Raw genomic sequence first — 21,442 nt, forward strand, 5'->3', positions numbered from 1 at the left:
GATAAAACGCTGCTGGGGCTGCCAGTTTATTTTGTTATAATTTGTAGATTTAAATTTTAAAACTGACATAAATTATGCATCTAGAACTAGAACACTCCTGAATATGCCCTTATAGGATTATAACTCTTATAGTTATTATTACAGTTTCCTTGCTCCAAAATATAGCAGAGTGTCGATATATAGCACGGTGGAATCGATGACACGACCAGACACCAACTACAAATAATAATGCTCCTAGGTCCCATACATTCGCAGCCTCAATGTTTGGCTCACAGAATGATCAATTTAGCCTAGCCTGTTTTACTGTTTCGTCATGACAGCTTAGAAAAGTTGAAAAAGAAAATCTCTGGCAACGCTACGACATCGAAGCATGTTAGTAATTATTATGAAAACAATGCGTCGCTATCGAATAGCGGATAAAAATATTTATGTATGAAATGATTTGTATTTCAAAACGAAAACTTCCGTGATTTGAGGTATTTTATTTATTTTATTACTATTTTTCATATTGTTTTTTTTTTCATGGAAGAATCATATTCATACCTAACGCCTGTGTGACATTCTTTTGGACCACAAGTGATAGACAAATATTATACAAGTCGTTTTAGTATATCTGCAAATGTGTATTTATTGACATTTCAATATGTTAAATAAAAAACGATTGAATTCTAAGCGATATCCATGCTGTCCACCCGCCAACAGGGATCAGAGTGCGCACGCATTGCTCGGTAATATCAATGTTGAAACACTTGCTATGTAGAACTGCCGTTGTTTCTGGTTTGTAGTCATATGCGAGGGGACGGGTACCTTTTTTATTAGCTTCCTCGAACGTCCTCAAATATTGTGCATCATTCTTTCGAATCACACATAGATCAATGTTAGAGCCGGATCCTAAATCGATCCTAATTCGTTCCGACACCACAGCAGTACATGTATTAGCCAAGTAGTGAATTTTTTCGCAATTTTGCATCCGCCACGATTGACACCATCTTTGCAAATAATCCCAACAATTGTACCAGTTTTAATAGCTTTCGGTGGAACAAATCCTTGCTTCAATAGTTGAGCGTTTCTAAAGAGCATCAAGGTTAGAAATTCAAGTCTTGCGTTTTATCTGACGACACTAACCTGCGACAGTTTTCAAAACTGAATCCGGGTACTTCCAAATCGCGAGCGATGTCGGTAGTCATATCGGTTCTGAGTCAAATAATCATAATCACAAAAAATAGCTTCAATTACAATCAAATTCTTTCGGATTTTCCACGATCTCGAAAAATTAAAAATCTTTGTTTATGAGCATAATAAACAGTCTCTATGGTGAATCATTTTTCAGTCATCTGAGTTGTTAGTTTTATAGAAAACTCGTTAAAGTACATTGTCACTCTGACAGTGTATCATGACAGTGTACCGCACGATGCAAAATGTGTCCTTGAAAATTTGTCGAAGTATTCCGTATTATAATTTGTATTGCAGATACTTCGAAGAAAAATCGGAATAATAAGTGTTCGTTAGCGATTTACCACCAGTTACCACAAATATAGCGACCCCTTGTTAATTATTGAAAATACTATTTCCAGCAACACTTCTGGTTTCTACAAACTCGTTACCAAGGAACCTATTTTGTAGCACAAATAAATAAAAACAAATTATTATTCCATTATGTAAGAAACGTTATCGCTTGGCATCGCTAGAAATTCGATTCTAGGTCAACGGAATGGCATATTTCGTTAAGTAGGTAAAGATTAACATTATTTTAAAACGTTTAGAAATAGTATAAAACTTTCTTTTCTCTATACGTAGTGCTCTGTAGTCATTTCACCAAACGATTAAAAAATATCACCAAACGGTTTCTGTTAGATGTTTACGACGGTCTGTATTGAATTCTCGGATATCTGTAGCGACGTCGCTCCCTAAACTCAAGCGTAGACACTCCTGTTCTCGTTCGGTAGAACGGCGCAATGTGCGTAAATGATCGCCAAAAGACTTATGTACGATTCAGACGGTCCACCTTTTTCCGTCACCGTCATATGAACGTCAAATTCCGGAAAAATTAGTTTGATACTTTCTTTACCGGAACGTTCCGAATTTAACCGGAAAGTTTGATACAAATCGTTATAATTTTTCCACACTAATCGGAAGTGAAAGAAAACAGAGGAACAACAGTCACGTGCTCTTAAGATCTATTGAAGAAATTAATTGAGAAGTGTCCATTTTATACTAGTTTCACTATGCTCTAATTAAATCTAACAATATACATATATTTCTTTTATAAAATATGACACTAGAATGAAGAAACTTTTGATTTCGAATAAACAAACAATAAAGAACGAGATGTTTTCAATCGTAGCAAAGTATATGATCTACAATTGATGTAAAAAAAGAGTTAAGAGTTAAGTTTATGCTGTGCATCTTCTGCCTTTTTGGGGTGCACTGGGTCAAGCTATTCTAAGAAAAAATGATCGCCTTGAGCAGAACGTCCGATTTCGGTAATAATCAACCGTGCGTTTATCTTCCGGTTCGCGGAAATCACATTTTGTTGCAGCTGTGAGGTTATTTATATGTTGTAATTAAACAACATACGTAGCCATGGATAACTGTTATTTAAAATCAACAGATTTCGACCTTTGTTGCCAGTTTCAATATCTTTTCAGACAATTTCGTTTTGACATTACCAGTTATGCCCCGTTTACACTTCTGCTGGCTGCCAGCATGCTGGTGTCAGTGTACTGCCTTCTTAGGAAAAAACGTTCAACTGTGGTCCAATGATCCAAAGTATTAGACCAACGAAGGACCACCGTTGAACGTTTTTTTCCTAAGAGGGCAGTACACTGACACCAGCATGCTGGCAGCCAGCAGAAGTGTAAACGGGGCATTACTGAGGGGTAGTTAAATTTGCGATACAGTTTTGGTAGACGAGTGGCAGGTCGTGTCGTCGGTGGAATGTTGTTGTAAAATAATGCTCAGCTACATTTTGAATACAAATCTAATGCACATTGCTTTAAAGTATGTACACGCAGAAAAAAAAATTGTAAAAATAATAAAATTTGAGTTTCACCCAACGAATATTTTTGTTGAAATAGTGACAAAAGAAAATCTGGTTTGATATTGCAAATATGCTACTTGAAACTACAAAACTTGATAGTTTATTTTTCTCGGTGGATTAGTTTGTTTCAACCAATAGTTTGATAAAAACAACAAATATTTTTCTTGTGCGTTCCTGTCAATTTCGTGACAAACAGTTTCACAGTAAATTCAATTTGAAAAAATAGTTTAAAATGAAACGAACTCTAGTAAAAGTCAATAATTGTAGCGCTTTAGATTCACAAAACCTTTTAGTTGAAATAAATTTCCTTGAAATTAGTTATTGCAACTAACGCTTTTGATTGTTGAAACCATAGATTTTTGTTTGATTTTAGGAATAAAATGATTTCTTTCAAACTAATTTACAAAGTAATTTTTAGTACTACTTTTATTTGTTTTCAATTTACATATACAATTATTTTAAATTTTGCAATTTTTCAAAACTTTTAGCCGTTTTGTCGCTAGACGATCGAATTATTTACATACCATAATCAAGCCCTGGTTTTATTTTAATTTTTATAGCATCCAACGATTCGGTGCTCCATCAGTCAAAATAGAGATCCTGTATGAAATATTTTTTGCGAAGAAAATGTGTTATGTAATATTGTGCAATTTGTAAAATATTCCCAATTATCGATACATACGCTTGAATTATTGATAATCCCCTAGGAAAATAAAGAAGTAGATAAACGTTACTTATAAAACTTGGAAAAAATTTTATCCGCGGGAGATAAAAAAATGCCCTGGATTATTCTCGTGGGAAAAAATGCTCTTGTTTATTAGAAATAAAACTGTTACGGTTCATTTGAACCGTTAACTTAGTTATATCAGTACACAAATGAGATCATAGATAAATTGAACCTATTTCTTTCTTGAAATAAAGATACAGCAGGATTGAGTCAACATGGATATTTCGTTAACGTCAATTCAACTTTGGTTGACATGTAATAAATAGTTTGTTTATTTCAACAAAAAATTCATCGGGTACAAATAAATTTTTCGTTTGGTTAAACCAAAGTTTAGATTCAAATCAAGCAGTGAGCATTTGTTATATTTAACAGAGAAATTGGTTCAAAACAATCATATTCTAGCCTGAAATGAACATAAATTATATTGAAAATTCTACTAACGGTTTTGTTATTTTAAACATGCTCCATTTCTCTGCGTGTAGGATTAGTGTAATTATACATTAACAATGTAAAAATAGAGTTGTAAATGTGCAGTAATATAATGCATATGGTTACTTGGGTAGTGTGTCGTTTCATTTGCTTTACATTGTATTTAACAGGTCGCTTGGTCGTTTGGAATAAATTTCTCATTCCAAACAGTTATCAGTGGTTTTCACTAGCAGTTGATGTTGAGACGTCCAATGCGCAATATCAATATACCTAGTGTGTAATGATGCCTTTCTTATATATCTCATATATTAAGGTGTGGTATTCTTCATAAATAAATGTGTGGTGTGGATTCTTAAAAACCAGAAAAAGTTTGTACATGAATTAGTATAACTGTAACTGTATAAATTAGTATACTGAATAAAAAAAATCTCAGATCAGTTAAGACATCACTGAGAAACGAGAGTTGCACTATTGTAGGTTATTCCGAAACCAGAATCCGGGAACCGGTATAATCGAAGTCAGTTCAAGAAAAGTGAGTGAGATCCATTTTGGATTATATAACTACAATCTCCGGTCATTAGTCGAAAACCGGGAACCAGGGAATCGAAATTATTCTGTTTGGCCGTCTACTGTCAATGACTACCATTTTGAGTAGTTTTGAGGTCCGTTTAGAATTTTGTGTATGTGATTTGTTTCACCGTTTTAAGTTCCGGTACAAAATTTTTAACACACTTTACTCTATAATTCCGAAACCGGAAATCGAATCCAGATGAAATTTGTCAAAATCGGTTAAGCCATCCGAGAAAACCTAGCAAGATTATTTGACACAAATACCCAGACAATACTCAGCTGTCGAATTTTTTAATAGTCGATTGTTTGAGTGATTGCATAACCTTTCAATTTAAAAAGGAAAACTTGGTTTCAAGATTTTTTTCACATGAAGAATTGCATTTGCATTAACGAAACAAGTTTGCAAAAAAAATTGGTTTCACATTGACCTATTTTGTAAATTTTTTTCGTTGGCTGTATTATGTATTTAGAATGCTTCAGACGAATAAAAGATTAAAATTGATGTTTGAAGCCGATAAATCCAAATAGAACCTTGCTTATGGCTAAATAAATGCATTCATCTTACATAACGTTATTGTACTAATTACATCTCATTTGTAGAATTCGCACATTATTTTGCGGGTTACTCGACTTCCAATCAACAAATTTTGATAAAATCGGATAGAATATCTTTGTGTCGGCCCTGAGAAACCATATTATGGCATAATCCCACATCGAACAAGAATTCATCCTTGACAGTTCAGCGGTACTGTTTACAAACAAGCTTAAACAAAACCGAGGAACACATCTCAAACAATCATCTTTACACTTCAGAAATAGCCACTTTTTTTTAAATTAATCAAATCGGTAACAAATGTTTTGAAACTCTAATTAGGCGATATGGACCGCTAACGGTTTCATTCATCGAAATTATTCTGTTTGGCCGTCTACTGTCAATGACTACCATTTTGAGTAGTTTTGAGGTCCGTTTAGAATTTTGTGTATGTGATTTGTTTCACCGTTTTAAGTGCCGGTACAAAATTTTCTAACACACCTTACTCTATAATTCCGAAACCGGAAATCGAATGTCAACAGACAAACAGAAAAAAAACTGTTTACAAACAGTACCACTGAACGGTCAAAATGTTGTTAGCCAGGGACTTTAGCTTTCCATTGATGTATAGATGTCCGCATAATGTGCACTAAGTTAGAAGTTATGTGCTAAAAAGAAAAAGGTGCCGGTAATCGAACACTCTCCCTTAATAAATCAGTTATATACTTTTTTTATTTAGAAATAAACTGAAACACGAAAACAAAAAATCGGAACAGAATAAGAAGAAAACAAATTGACAATTGGAATTCATTCGGAATGTTGCACAGGAGTTGGAATTTATTCGGAATTCATTATGATTTCCACATGGAATTCCGAATGAAAATTGATTAGGAATTAGGTTTTGCACGATGACCACTCCAATGAACTACCGATGAAATGCCGATGAATCAAGTTCACCAAAAAAATGGCATTCGGTTCAACGGTCTGTTTCAAAATCGGTATTAACACGTGTAGCTCGATTTAATAGCAAAACTCGTCACTCCCAAAGGAAAAACAGATTTAAGCTAAGTGAAAAATAATCTTGTCTTGCATCTTAGTGAATTTACACATGAAATCTTAAAACAAATCACTTTGGTTATGTATTGAAATGAAAAAGCAGATTATATTGGAGTGCTATTTATTTATTTAAAAAATAAATATATTATTAAGTTTTCTCGGATATACATAACTAAAAAATTACCAGTTCTTAGAATTCCAGCATAAACTATTGAAATTCGCTGGAAATTAACAAAAAGGCCTACTTTAGTCAGCATCATCTATTCCTCTAGCTGGAGTGTAGTGAAATGGCTTAAGTCGCCTAACTTCTACACTAACACATTCATAAAATGATGGAATATTCAATTACATTTATAATGTCACTGTCAATCTTGTTGATCGAGCACTCAATCCAAATTTGTCCACTTGCTGTCAACACATATCGTTCGAGGATAATTTCTGGTGGACTCGACGGGTTGTGCAGTGTTCTGCAAGGCGCTCATAATTCTGGTCAAACGGGACATTTTTATTCTCAACTTTTATTTTTTCGTGGATATACAGTGCAATAAAACCATTTGAAAATGTGTTGTTTTTTTAAATCCGAAAATCCATTCAAATCCAGCATTTTAACCAAAATAAATTTGGTTCCCATTTGGTTAACAATTTCCGGTAGTTGTTTGACAATTCAGCAATAACCGAACGATCGGTAATCAAGTCAATTACCGAACTGTTTACCGAACGTTCAGCATTTGAAAATTACATACATACATACATACATACAAACATACACACATACACAGACATTTTCCGATCTCCTCGAGCAGAGTCGAATGGTTTTTCCCACAATGCTAATGTCTTTCTATATAGAAAGACAAAACCTATTCTTATTCTACCTAGTGGTGTGATAATGCCTTTCTCTTTCATCGAAACAGTATCATTAAATATATTTAGCCTTTTTATTAAAATAATTTGGGCTCATTTTTGACACCAATTTATTCAGATTGATTCGAGTAATTCACAAGCTTTCAGCGTGTATGTCACATTTTCTGCATCATTTCTCAAAGTGGAATCTAAATAGTTTCTTGCCATTTAAATAGTCTCATAATTACATTCATAGAAATTATACCCTCAACCAATAGTGTTCTGCCATTTCTATCAATAATAATCCCAAATATAAAATAAATACAAATGCTAAAGCAAAAAGATTGATTTTCTCAGGAACTCTCTTAGTTGCTTGATTTAAAAAGCTTTACTAGTAAAACCACTAGACATATCGCCGTCTTCAGCCAAGCTGTTTAATATAAGTTGCTCTTTAGTTTTGTCTCTATCCCAACACGTTCGGAAAATAATTTTCGGATTACCATAAGCTCCTTTGACATTGATCATTTGTCCTGAAAACATCGCAGCTTTAAAGTATAAGGCTAAGCCACAAATATTTTTGTCACAAATAAGTTTTGACCAAAATTGTGGATTTGGACCACTGTGCACTACTAATAAAAACAAGTTACTGGCGATGAAAAATGGATTTTCTCTAACGAATCATGAAGAGAACAATCATGGGTTTATCCGGGACAACCATCAACATCAACTGCAAAACCAGATCGATTCGGCGAAAAAGCAATGCTCTGCATTTGGAGAGATAAGAAAGGTATGGTGAATCATGAGCTTCTAAAACCTGGTAAAACTCTTAATACTAATCGGTACAGACAACAAATGAGCAATTTAAACCATAAAGATACCCCAAAGTAATTTTGTTATACGACAATGCAAAATGGTTCAGGATACAACCAAAGCACCCCACACACTGTATTCACGACTTGGACCCTTCCGACTACCATTTGTTTTCATCGATGGACCACGCATTTTTTTAGCAGTACTTCGATTCCTACAAAGAAGCCGGAAATTGGGTGTCTGATTGGTTTGCTTCAAAAGACAAACATTTCTTTTTGAGTGGTATGAATTGCTAGAAAGGTGGTTAAGATGTGTAGAAAGCAATGATCAGTGTTTTGCATTCCAATTTTTCAAAAAAATCATCATACCGCTATACTGATATTACCGAAGATCTTTGATATGTGATATTATACGCAAAATGAAAAAAAAGTTATTTGAATAGGCTGAATCATTGAAATTGTTTACTTTGTTATTTTATCGATAGTTATTTTTGCAGTACTATGTAAATTTCCTTATTGACGTTTTATTTAATAATTAAATCTTACAATACCTGAGATAAACTTACATCAAAACATAAGAGGTGTAACAACTTTATTATTGAAATCAATCAAAATGCTGTTGGATCTGCTTCATATGTTCAGAAACTATATATGAACAGAAATTTGGATTAATAGCTTTATGTTATAAATTAAAAATGCTTCCTAATAGTTGAATGATATTCTATAGTATATGAAACATATGTTCAAAAGTGCCTTGTTAATCCTTGATCTCAATTTTTGTGAAACTCTTGTACAGAGTATGAAAATGCAGATATAATCGAATGGGTAGAACTTAATGGCATTGATTTTAGTTCATATATCGTAATGCATCCTATTTTTTCTTCTTCATTACATTCGTTAACGAATTTCTTTGATTAACTTGTTTTGGCAGTAAATATTTCATTACAATGTCGGTTTATGATGCGATATACTAAAAGCATAATGCTGTTTAGTTATTATTTTATTCAAATTATCATTACATCATCACATAACAGACTCCTATTTTTAAATGCAGTTATTCGCATTTTTGTTATGCAGATGTAATTCAAAACATCTTTCCTTCGTGGAACGCTGGTTCGTCAATAGGCTCATACAGACTAAATTAAGTGCAAATCATGTAAATTTATCTAGCAAGCAATTTAAATAGTTGAGGTATTTCAACCAAATTGGTGTAAATTAACTAAGTATTATTTTGTCTTTCATACTACAAACTGAAATCTAAGTCGATCATTCGGCACAGATATGGTGGCACAAAGTTTATTGAAAGTAAAACAAAACGCATTACAAAAATTCCAATTCAGTTACTAGAAAGTAACCGAGATAATTGATAATTTTTTCTTCGCGAACAAAGTTGTTTATGCTGACTATCTACTAGGATATTTTGTCAGTTCTACTTGTGTTATATATGTACGCACGTTATCAGCCAGTTTACCTTTAGTATATTTGTACAATACACGGACAGCACACAATTGTAGTTGCAAATGCATCCATCACGGAAAATATATAGTGTTTACTCTGAAGAGCGAGTTTGTTTTTACGCCATATTGACGCTAGTTTCCATCATGTTTCCCCCTACACGTGTCAGTGTAAGTTTAGCTTTGTTAGTTGAATTATAAAAATGGAAGTCATGGTCTAAGCTTATTTGTCTATGCTACACATTACTAGGTAGTGTTTATTTTCTAACGAGTAATATTTTCAATCCAACCGAACCAAAACATTGACTTTTGTATTCTCTAACGCAATTAAAGACTACAACATTTTTGCATTGTGTTTTTTTGAATGCAATATTTATAACCAACTTGTGTCCAACCGAATGAAAATGTTTCATCACCAAAGTTACGAAAATTACAACAAATAACAATAACAAAAACGTATCTAAACCAAGATGGAAGAGCCTGTTCAATGTGAATAATACTGCTTGTTATTGTATAATAAACGAAAACAACATTCTCGATTACTAAACACAGGTGAAATTTTTTAAATAATCAGTGGACTAAGTTGTTATTGTGTAATTTGTTATTCTAACTATATACTGTTTGCTAAATCAAGGGTCTTAATTTCACTGATATTTTGTCTTTTTGTTAAAATACAGCATATTACCAGTTGGCTTAAACAAACTGAAATCGTTGCCTGACTTGCCGAACCAGCTTTTTCTTTCCTTTATAGGCAATTGTAATATTCTCGATGAGTCGTGAGAAATGTGCAGGGCCATCACGGGCAAGCATAAAAGTGTCCCTAGCTTTGCTAAGGAAATCAATAAAGTCACTGTAATGTCTTGGAGAAATGTGTGACAGCCTGTTGGAAAAATAAAGTTCTATGATATAAGCAAATTTGATTGTTTCTCAGTACTTTACCGTGAATGAGTTGTATTCACATAGGCGGAAACAGCAGCTTCAAGAAGCTGGTTCAAAGGTTCTCGGTCGTAGCTTAATTTCATACACTGACGCATATTATTACCTACAGTAAACGAATGAGTATACGCTTTTTTTAAATTTATTTTTATTTACCTCTACCATGAGCGTTGAAATTATGCATTCCGGGAGTTGGTACACTGCAACGGCGTAAAATGTCCGATAGTACAGTGGCACATTGCACATTTTTTATCACCAAGGGAATCATTTTTGACAGCTCTGCTTTCCCTAATGAATGTGACAGAGCACAAGCCCAGTGAATGTCATTGATTGCAGGGTGAGTGTCTTGATTGTAGGCCAACTGCACGTTCTTCATTGCCAGCATTGCCAAATTATAAGCTCGCGAAGGATAGCCTCGATGTTCCATATACCTAGAATAAAAGACACATTTTTTCCTAAAGTGAGATTACCGGAGAAATGCCAACTTTACCTAGCAATAGTGAACAGCTGACTAGAAGTCATTATATGTGTTGCGGCATCTATAACGATATGATAGGCAGTCTCGAATGCCATTGCGTCGTTTTCGCATAGAGTTAGCGCATTTAAAGCGCAATTCGGTGGATCTTTGGTCGCACACTGCAAAGCCAATGTTCGTGCGCAGTTAGACAATTCATCTTGTTGGCGAAAGCTCAGGTTCAATCTCATAATTGTGGAATGTGACATGATCGTAGTTGCTACTGGACCGGTTGCTTCAGTTGGCGTAAAGAGATGATACCTATATTTCAAGTGAATCAAAATAGTAAAAAAAACATGAATAACAAATGTAATGTTTTGGTATATGCCGCATGGGCTATGCAAAAAGAGTTGACAATAGAACTTACCAATTTTGCATTATAGACATTAACGCTTCTAGACCGACATGAGAAGCACAAGTGACTAGCCATCGTACCATTTCCCTTCGGCGCCAATTTAGACACGTTAAGGTCATTCTCATAACCTGTAGACCCAGCTCGAAAGCGACACCAAGTAAAGTTTGACTACGTGGTCCATTCTCCGGTGTAGCGAAACGGAATGCATCTTGTGCCAACTGGAAAATACGAACAATTGAGAATTAGTACACGTAAACTTCGTCCTAAATAACATTGGTAAATCTCACTTTGAATAAATGTGACGAACTGTGTATGTTCCGGCGAGCATTTTCCAAGACGGCTGAGAGCCGTTTTGTGTCTCCTTTGGCCGCACTGAGCATCGTAGAACTTAGTGAACACTGCTGCGTTTCCAAGTGCCCCAATGTCCACCAACGTGGATATGGTGAATGCATAAAGTTATTATGCTGCATTTCAATTCCATTCACAGAGCCTTCGCTGACATTTTCCAGAATCGGAAAGCGCATTGCTCGTAATCCGATACTGAAGGCAAGATCGGGATATTGATTCAACAGAGAAGCAAACAAAAACCGTGCCAACGTGTGCATTGGTACGGATTCTGGATGAATCATTTCACCAAGGCCACTAGTAGGACCACCATCGAGTAGTTGAATGCTTAAATTTTTCAGGACGTCGATCAACATTTGATCTAGGTCAATATTACGTAAACGTGATATCAATTGATCCTGTTGCTTACATATCACATGCTGTGCATATAAACCGTGAGGCATAATTCTCTGCTTACTTAAAGCTAAAATAGCCGCTTCGAATGCTAGAGTCAGGTAAGTTTCATACCTATCGTTTGTCCCCGGAACAGGGATGTGCCGATATTTGGGCGGAATAATATTAACATCTTCAGGCGGTGTGGTGTTTCCTTGGCCATTACCACTGACACCGATTTCATAAGCCATGCGGCTCATTTCGTTAACCATAGCTTCAGGCATTATGCATGCTTCTGCCAAGCAGTCAAATATACAAGCAATCGCATCAAGAGGAAATTCTACTTCACAGCCGACACTGCAATCGATGCACTTTGACAAACAATTGGGCTTACGGTTTATTTTGATTGGATCTAGGATAGATGTAGCTTTAGATGATGAGGATCCATGGTTGATTGTGTTCATTTTGGATTTAGAAGAATTATTACTATTTATAGTTTCTGAACATTTTCTATGGAGCGCGCAGTCCGGTTGGTGCACTTTGATTGAAGATGAAGTTGCTGAGGATGAAGCTGCTACAGAAGAATTCGATGGTGTATTAACGGGTTCTCGAATGCAAACATTTGATGACGATGATTGGGTTGAATGTTTTGCTGAACAACTAGGTCCGTTGATGTCATTTTCTGGATAAGATACTGCAGGTCTATCGTACGGTTTTGGTAAAGTGCGAGATGTACTTGGTCCGGGCATAGACGAAGGTGTTATGACATGGGCTGGGTGCCCGTTGTACACGGCGTTGTACACTCCAATTTGATTGGTGTGCATTCCACAGTTACATGGAGCCGGTGGTGGAGGCATAAACTGAGATGAACTAGAAGGGCCAGCTTGAGCGCTATAGTGCGGCTCATGGGTCTTGCCCTGTGAGGCCATTTTGCAACATATATTTTTTATACAACACTGTGCTTTGTCATGTTGAGTGCAAACGATCTGTGATTTTGATAGTACGTCTGGGGGATGGTACGGTGCTAGTGGCGGTGGCGGAGGTGGCTGTAGTACGGTAGATGATTTGGAAGGACCCGGAACCGGTGGTGGTGCCATATTGGACACTCCAGGAGGAGGTGGTGGTGGCTGCAGCGGAACACCTTCGTGTCGATCTTCCTTGTGAACAGGACAATTGCATTTAGGTGCCAATGGCGGATGTTCGCCTGTAGGATGTTGTTGAGGCATGGCTGCTGGAGGCGGAATAGCATGACTTTGATTATGTACATGATGAGCAGAGCCGGCATTATGTGGTCCTTGCGGAGGCCCCATCAATGGAGGTACGCCATGCTGATGTTGGTGCTGATGCATATGTGGATGATGTTGTGGAGGAGGCATCATACTGAATTTCATGTAACGATAATCTCGACTACATTGAGGATGAGGATTACGAAACATTTCTGCTGATGGTGGAATAAATGGATTACACTTTGCAGAAGGGCACATCATTCCACTGCGACTGTTTCGAATCATGTTGTTGTAGTAATTATGTTTAGAAGATGATCCGACCGACTCGTAATAGCATTTAATTTGCAAACACTTGGAACAATCTTTTTTCATTTGATGATGTTGAAACTGCTGTTGTGGTGGTGGCAATGGTGGTGGAGGAGGATTAGGTAACAAATGGTTAACATGTGCAGGACACTGGCAATTTAATTTATTGTTAGAACCAGATGAACTTGAAGATGAAGAACCAGCGACGGGAGGGGGCTGTGTTTGGGGAGGTGCTTCCTTTTTTTGCGATGGCAATAGAGATGGTATTGGAACCGGCTCTATTGGTTTATTATTATGACAGTTACATACAGCCTCTGCTACTTTATTATCTGCGATCTTTGGTTTGTGACGGTGCCAAAGGGCTTGTGCGTCGCGTTGAATTTCTCTCATTGTTCTTACAACACTTACAGACAATCTAAGGGCAGCATCGATATGACCATGGGAACGAAGCGAATCAACACGAGCGGCAGTCATTGAAATTTGCTCATGCCAAAGGGGCTGACCGAGTGCATTGAAGTTCGATTTTGAGCTTGGACTGTTGCTCAACGACTTGCTGGAACCAGCTATTTGTACCGAATGTTTACTTGACAACGAATAACTATCAGATTCCAGAATGAATTTAAGATGGTCATTGTCCCACGTCATGTTCACAGCATCAAGCGCTTTGTGAAATATAGTTCTAGGTGTTTTGTTGACATTTTTGCCGACCCAGTTTCCATTATTGAGTTTTAATCGTTTACACGGTCTAGCATTATGATCATTGTTACGATCATTTGCCACCGCCTGTGGCCGTTTGCTTGTGCAGTCAGATGCTTTCGAAGGTCCCGGCTGTGGTTCTTCGACTTCTGCTTCCATTTGGTTCGATTTACCTGCATCATCATCTCGTGCGAGAAACACTTGAACTTCATTGCTCGCTGTATTATTCGGAACCGATTCTTCTGTTTTATCAACTTTTTCATCATTATTTACACAAGATCCCCCATTATTATTGCTGGTGGAAGAGCAACTACCACTCAAGTTATCATTATCCTTGTGACACTTACAGTTATCAACTTGGGTCACAGCGATCGCAGAGGAAATAGAAGATGATGGGATTGGCAATCTTCCCAATCCTGATGGCCCAGGAATTGCCAAGTCCTCGAAGGAACTCAAAGTATTTTCTTTCGTTAAAATATCACAGTGCTTTACCAACTTCTCATCGCTGGCCTCCAACTCATCTTCATTTACTTTCATTGGCTCACAGCCCTGATTGGCGTCTTCAGTCACCAAAAAACTTGATGCCTCGCAGTCAAAAAATTTACTTGGTTTTATTTCATTGAAAAATACCGGACGATTGCATTCACATTTTTCTTCGCCACATATACAAGGATTATCGTTGAAAAAAGTATCTTGTTTAACAGGTTTGCTAGTAACAACACCGCTTGAACTTGGATTATCATTATCTGCATCCATAGATTCCCTAGAACTATCGTCGTTTTCTGGCATGATAGGATTAAGGGCGTCATTTCCATTCAATAAATTCATGTAGTCATTTTCCTCCGTCTTACTAGCTTCTCCAGTGACACCGAAGTTTATATCTTGAAGAATGTTATGCACTTGGTCTACATCCTCTTCAATATTATCACGATTTGGCTCACGAAGAGCGTTTTGATTTTCGTTATTGTGGTTGTTAACGTTTTCAACCTCATTATTTTCCTCCATTTCCTCATCAGAATCAGAATCGGACTCAGAGCTATCAAAATTCTCATTTTGATTGTTATTTGGTCTTTCGAGAACTGGACCCATCAACATGGGTTCATTGTAGTTTCGTCGACGGTGGTCGTTTGGATTTATATTATTTTGATTATAGTACATCATGTTACGCAGATTATTTTCACGGAAAAATCGATTTCTATCTCTTTCTCGCTCTCGGTTGGACCGCTCACGAATGCTTTCTCTAGTAGATGTTCGTAAATCAGGATCCTCCTGGGGACAAACTTCACTTTTGGACCATTTTTCCAGTAATGCTTTCCAGTGTAATCTTTCCACTGAAGTCGATTTTGGATTCAGAACAATGCAAACCCAGAGCGCTCCAAGTTGATCCCATAACTGTCGACATTTCTCTGTCATTGGTGTACCGTGATTCTTCCACAAAACTAAGCGAGGATCATTCAGGAACTGCTCTGTTATTAATGTCAGCATACGAGCGCCGTTCGAGTCCTGGGCACGCAACATTTCCCGTACTTTTCCAAACAGGGAATTCAAATGTTTGCTACTATAATAATAACTACCCTGGCCGAGGTAGGTTTTAACAGCTTCACAAACTTGAGTTTCGTCCAAGTGCCAGGAATGATCGTCATCTTTCGAGGCACCAGCGGTTGGATCGGGGGCTCCACATATCGAATTTATTTCAGACCGTTGCTGCAGAATTTCATCTGCTAGCCGTTGGGCGGTAGGCAAGACTTCGGTATGATGTTCTGAGATCAAATATTGTATAAATTTTTGTAACTGTTGACGATTCATTTGTAACAGTGTTTCTTAAAAATAAAGAAAAAATGTTTAGAAGTAGTACTTAAGGTTTGAAAATAAGTCTAGTTACCAGATATAGGAACTCTCAGTTTTACTGTCTCGGCATTTCGTATTCTATATAGAGCTAAAGCAACGACATGATGGCACCAAAAAATGTCCTTTGTGTCACAGCTACACGTCACTGATGTGATTTTACACCTAAATATAAAACAATATAAATTAGTCTAAAATAAATAGTAGAATAAATACCGCACACAGGCCGATTGGGTAGTGAATTGTGCGCCAAGGGAGTTGTTGAAGGATTGTACGCACTTCAAAGTTGCTACACTGAAAATCGAGATTACTTATTTTTTGAGAAGAAATCGCTCATTGTCCAGCTCTTTTATGAGCTACCAAAAATTAGGTCGTTGTCTACTCAAACTTTGACTTGATCGTAAAAAATAAGTAGCGAACATTACCAAAGTTGCCATAACAAGATTTTGGACATTGAGCTCATCACTTGTTACCTAAAAATGCGGAGATGCACTTTAGTTGATTTTGGGTAGGTTTCGATCCAAAATTATGTAGCGGCTGATAAGAGTGTATATCTATCGATTGGAACAGTAAATAAAAAATCGTTTTTATAGAGTGCGCCCTTAAGCCCACAGAGCAGACGTTGGTTTTGAAGTTCTAATGTTAAGTATCCTGAATCCTAGCTAGTAAATTGTTATATGATGTTAAGAGTAAACTTGATCGTTCATATGAAGACTGTCCCAGAAAGTATGAACGCACTTTGATTTCGCTGTAAATAATTCACAAGAGTTAGAAATTCAAATTTTATTTGATATACTGATAATACTAGACTACAACAACAGAACATTATTCTCAACATTTGATACTTAGCCATTGTAGACTAGCTGGCGCACCTTCTTGCGAACGTTCCTCATTAAATTCCGTACAGACTTCTTTGCGACAAGTTTTGACACTATTTTCCAATCTTTTTCGAACTGTTGAATGGTTTCGGCTGCCGAGACATGTTTCCTAAGATGTGCCTTCGTTAATGCCCAAAATTCCTCAATTGGTCGAAGTTGTGGGCAATTTGGTGGATTCATGTCTTTTGGGACGAAAGTGACTTTTCTTGATGTATATTTCGCTGTTCATTGAAGCAGTGGTGATGGAGGATTTTGAAATCTTACCGCAGCTGCAAATTGCTTGCGAGACCATAGCATTCTTCTCAAATTTTTCGACTTCAATCGATGTCTCGGACTGGTTTAACACTTGCCCTTCTCGCACCGTATAATATTGTGATTTCGGCAAGGATTTGTAATCGAGTTTCACGTTTCAGTCGTCCATGATTATGCAGTTAAAATTTCCAGCAAGAATCGTATTGTACAGCTTTCGAACCCTCGGTCTGATCGATGCTTCTTGTTTCGGACTGCGTTTTGGTTATTTCTGCTTCTTATAGGTTCGAAAATTCAAAGTTCTTTAGCACGAAGAACATTTGACTTCGAAGTTTCCACTTTTTTGGCCACATCCCGAACTAAAACCTTCTTCTTTTGCTCGAACGCCTTCAGTATACGTTTATCCAACTGAAGGTTAGCAGGACCTTTTCTTCGACCCGTTTTCAGTTTATCCTCAATGGTCCTGATTGCATTTCGCACGGCTTTTTAACTTACTCCTTTCATTTTTGCTATTTTTCTTAGTGACAGTCCGCGTTCTGTGCACCATTTGTACACAATTTTTCGACATTGTTCTGCTGAAAGTCCACGCATTTCGAAACAAACTAATGAAAACGAATAAACAACTGCACAAGTGGTTAGAGCAGGGTGTAAACAACAGGACGCAGCCATAAAAATTGACAGATTCTGAACAATTGCGAAATGGCAGCGGTTTTTGGTTGCGTCCATACTTTCTGGGACAGTCTTTAACTACTCTGAAATACAACATATACTTCTTAACTAATTGAAAGTATTTTATAGTAATCAATCTAAAAAATTCTGAATTTCGCATTTATATAGGTGTTGAGATTTAATGCGCAGTACTATTCGAATTACCTGTTCCGAGTCACCTGCTGGTGTAATGAAGATGATTTGTAATCCAAACTAAGTTTAAATAACATTCACGTAAATGACTCCCGGGTTGGCGGTTCAGTACATAGGACGCTGGTCTTACAAGCCAGTTGTCGTATGTTCGAGCCCCGACCTGGAAGGATTCTTAGTGTCAGTAGGATCCATAGTACTAGCCATGCAATGATTCTGTACACTAAGAATCGGCTGCGAAGTCTGTTGAAACAGAAAGGCCAAATTCCACAAAAAGGAATGTAATGCCAAGACTTTGCTTTTTACGTAAATGACTTTCGAGTATTAGCTATTAACTAAAAAGACCTGCGAATTGAATGAATATGGCGACTAGTTTTGCAGGACTGGAACATGAGAGTCGGAAATAGACATAATTTTAATAGCAGTCGTTGGAACCATTAAGTCGCATATTCGACAACATTCTCGGAAAAAAGTATCAGCAATAATACATTTGAATTTGATCATTGATTACTTTCTGAAAAAAGTGTGGATAGGATAGGATAGCGATTTGTCGGTTATGTCACTTATACAAGTATATCTCAAAAACCGAAGGTGACAGCCACTTGATCTTCAAACATGGTTCATAACCCGACAGTAGCTTTCAAACGAGCCTAAGTTTACTAAAATCAGTTAAGCCGTGTACTAGGAAATTGGGCGGAGAGAAAAAATGCGTTTTGTCGGTTGATTCACTTATACCAATATATTTCCGGAACCAGAAGCGACAGACACTTGATCTTCAAACTTGATTCAGCCATCTCCGAGAAAATTGTGCGGAAAGAAACATCTTTAAAAAAGTGCACACACATTATGCTGAAAAAAACGAGCAGAGCCCTTTCAACTATAAATCTCAAGCTGTACAGATCTGGCTAGTTGATGGCCGAAAAGTTTTTCAGTTCCCGGTTCCGGAAATGGTGGTCAAAAACGAACTTACTTCATTTTCTCGAAGATGGCCTAACGTATTTTTCAAACTTAGGCGCAAATTGAAGATTATGGCCTCAAAGGTTACCATATTTTACCCGAATCCTACTTACGGCCCAAGAATTACAGGGTGAAGCGTTTTTAAAATTTAAAACCGGATGCAGGAAACGTATTTTTTTTTTAATTTTTAACCTGTTTTAATTTGTAAATTGATAGCCAAACAAACTTTCTTGTTTTTATTCAAGAGTCAACATAAAGTCATTGGCAATCTTCAAAAAAAGAATTCATAAGTAATTTGAGAAATTACATTACACATTTGGTGGATGAAAACAGGGTTTTTTTTTATTTGAATCTAAGTGTGTACATGCGCGCTCAGACAATGAAAAAAATAAGTCCATTAGCAGCATTGTGGCAAGCCTTTTTTCGGGAGGTCTGAAATATCTGCGGTTGAACAGGATAAGGATAAGTCCTTATTATCCATCAAAATATTTTCGTATCAAAAGAAAGGTAGGGTGGTCGGACATCAACCCTAGAGAAAATCGCCTTAGAAAGTGTATATAATTTTTTCTTTTTCTTATTTTTTGTTTGTTTGGAGCACATGTTTATGCTTTGGGGGAAACAGTTATCTACATGTCATTCCGATTGTGACTGTTAAAGGTGCTTGTGACGAAAGTGAGTAATTTGGTCGTATTGAAAAACCATGGCTCGAAACCGAGCTAAACCAGATTTCGAGTGAACATGTCAGGAATTAAAGCACGTGTAACTGATTCACAAGCTTGAATGTTCGTTAGAAGTTTGCACAGTGAATCATCATAAGCTGCCTTCAAAATGAGCTCAACTAATTTAATAAATAGCTGCATTGAGTAGGTTTTCTCATGAACGTTACCGGAGTATACCTAAATTATTATGCTTTGATTTTTTGAAAGTCGATAGATTTTGCGGAATCTAAACAACTAATATCAACATTTTGTGCTATTCAAACATTTTGGGAAAATTGGTATAAAGTGAAATGAACATTTTCAATGTAACATCATAAATAATAGTCCGCTGAAGTTCTGTGTTGAAACAGATTATATTTACTCACTGTTGAAATTGACCGCTTTGAATCGATGGAACCTGTCAACAACTAAGGCTTTAGCTATTTAACTTTTTTCTGCCGAGAGATATGTACTCATTTGGTTTGCCTGCAAAGAAACCATCAATCAACACGATTTTTCATCCCGCTTCGGTTTGCTCTCTCAATGCTTGCCCTCAACCGGTGGTGGACGGAACCGACATCCGATGATAAAATGAGTCATTTGCTATTTGAAACCTTTTTCCTTATGCTTCAATTCGCTTACCCAATCATTCTGTTGCCGTCCTCTCAATCACTCATTCTCAACTCTTACTGCCTACTCTTTTCCGGAGAAAGAATTACTAACACTTACCTATCGAAACTGACTGACACTTTGAATTTTTTGTTCTCCTCCATATTGCCTGCACCTGAAGATGACGGGGTTGAAATATTGTTGAATCCATCACGATCAATATTTGGATTATTGTTGTATTGTGGTGGCACGGGCTGGGCGATACCGGGTGGAGGTGGTATCACCACTGGGCCACCAACTCCCATCACACCAGGTGGAATGGGAGGCCCGGGAGGTAACGGAGCTTGGTGTAAAGGTGGAGGCGTCAAAGGCCGATGGTTGTGCAGATTATGATGATGGTTATTGTGTCCAATGTAGTTGTTATGAGGATGATTGTTGCTTATGTTGGAGTATTGGTAGGAGAGTTCATTGCGGGTACCGGATGCGGCCGCTGCTGAAGATTGCCGATGACTGTGGCTTGGAGGGTATGTCCACACGATGCCACTGAGATGGAATCCAACCTGAAGCACATCTTCCACACAACCGGATTCTACAAGCTTAAGTCCAGCACAAAAACTGAGGCTTTGGGGTTCCACAGAATTTAGCGATGAAACTCTGAAAAGAAAGTCAATTCATAGAATTATGAACATCAAAATTTGCATTCGATATGAAGTAGAAATAATCATTGTTTTCAATATTACATTTTTTAAACATTTCATCATTATAGATGAATTTTTCATCTGGATTTTGATTATCAATTTTAATTATAAATTTTGTTTCAGCTGGATTTCATATCCAACGTACTTTCGAAAATATTTCCAAACGAACAGCTGTCGTCACTCTGGTTCCAGGCACTCTAGTTGGAAACTGGTATGTATTCTTAAATCGATTTTTGACATATTTGTGAAAACTTCAGTTCAAATGAGTGATTCAAAGACAACAGATGCTTAGCGTGCAGTCAGACTGAGCGTAGAACTCCGATACATTTTTCAAAACAAACCTGAGTATTTGCTTTGATGTAACAAGTGTAATTGTTACCATTGTTTACTGCAGCTCTATGTCCGATTACTCCATATTCTAAAAAAGACAACTGAAAAAATGC

The 21,442-nt window shown here is 36.8% G+C and overlaps 1 protein-coding gene across 1 annotated transcript in view; it reads right to left on the bottom strand.

The window, feature by feature from the left end:
• Positions 1-8,451: 8,451 nt before the first annotated feature.
• The window catches only part of LOC131433009 (uncharacterized), a 65,763-nt gene continuing 52,772 nt past the window's right edge, over positions 8,452-21,442 (bottom strand). Inside the window, exons 3-10 of the mRNA XM_058599719.1 lie at positions 20,422-20,955; positions 16,090-16,217; positions 11,550-16,027; positions 11,275-11,480; positions 10,884-11,168; positions 10,550-10,824; positions 10,397-10,499; positions 8,452-10,337 (exon numbers count right to left, since the gene is read on the bottom strand). Of these exons, the coding sequence (XP_058455702.1) occupies positions 10,151-10,337; positions 10,397-10,499; positions 10,550-10,824; positions 10,884-11,168; positions 11,275-11,480; positions 11,550-16,027; positions 16,090-16,217; positions 20,422-20,955 (6,196 nt within the window). The 3' untranslated portion in view covers positions 8,452-10,150. The remainder of the gene's footprint in view (positions 10,338-10,396; positions 10,500-10,549; positions 10,825-10,883; positions 11,169-11,274; positions 11,481-11,549; positions 16,028-16,089; positions 16,218-20,421; positions 20,956-21,442) is intronic.

This window comes from Malaya genurostris, chromosome 2 (genome assembly GCF_030247185.1).
Source record: "Malaya genurostris strain Urasoe2022 chromosome 2, Malgen_1.1, whole genome shotgun sequence".
In the NCBI taxonomy this organism is placed as follows: Eukaryota; Metazoa; Arthropoda; class Insecta; order Diptera; family Culicidae; genus Malaya; species Malaya genurostris.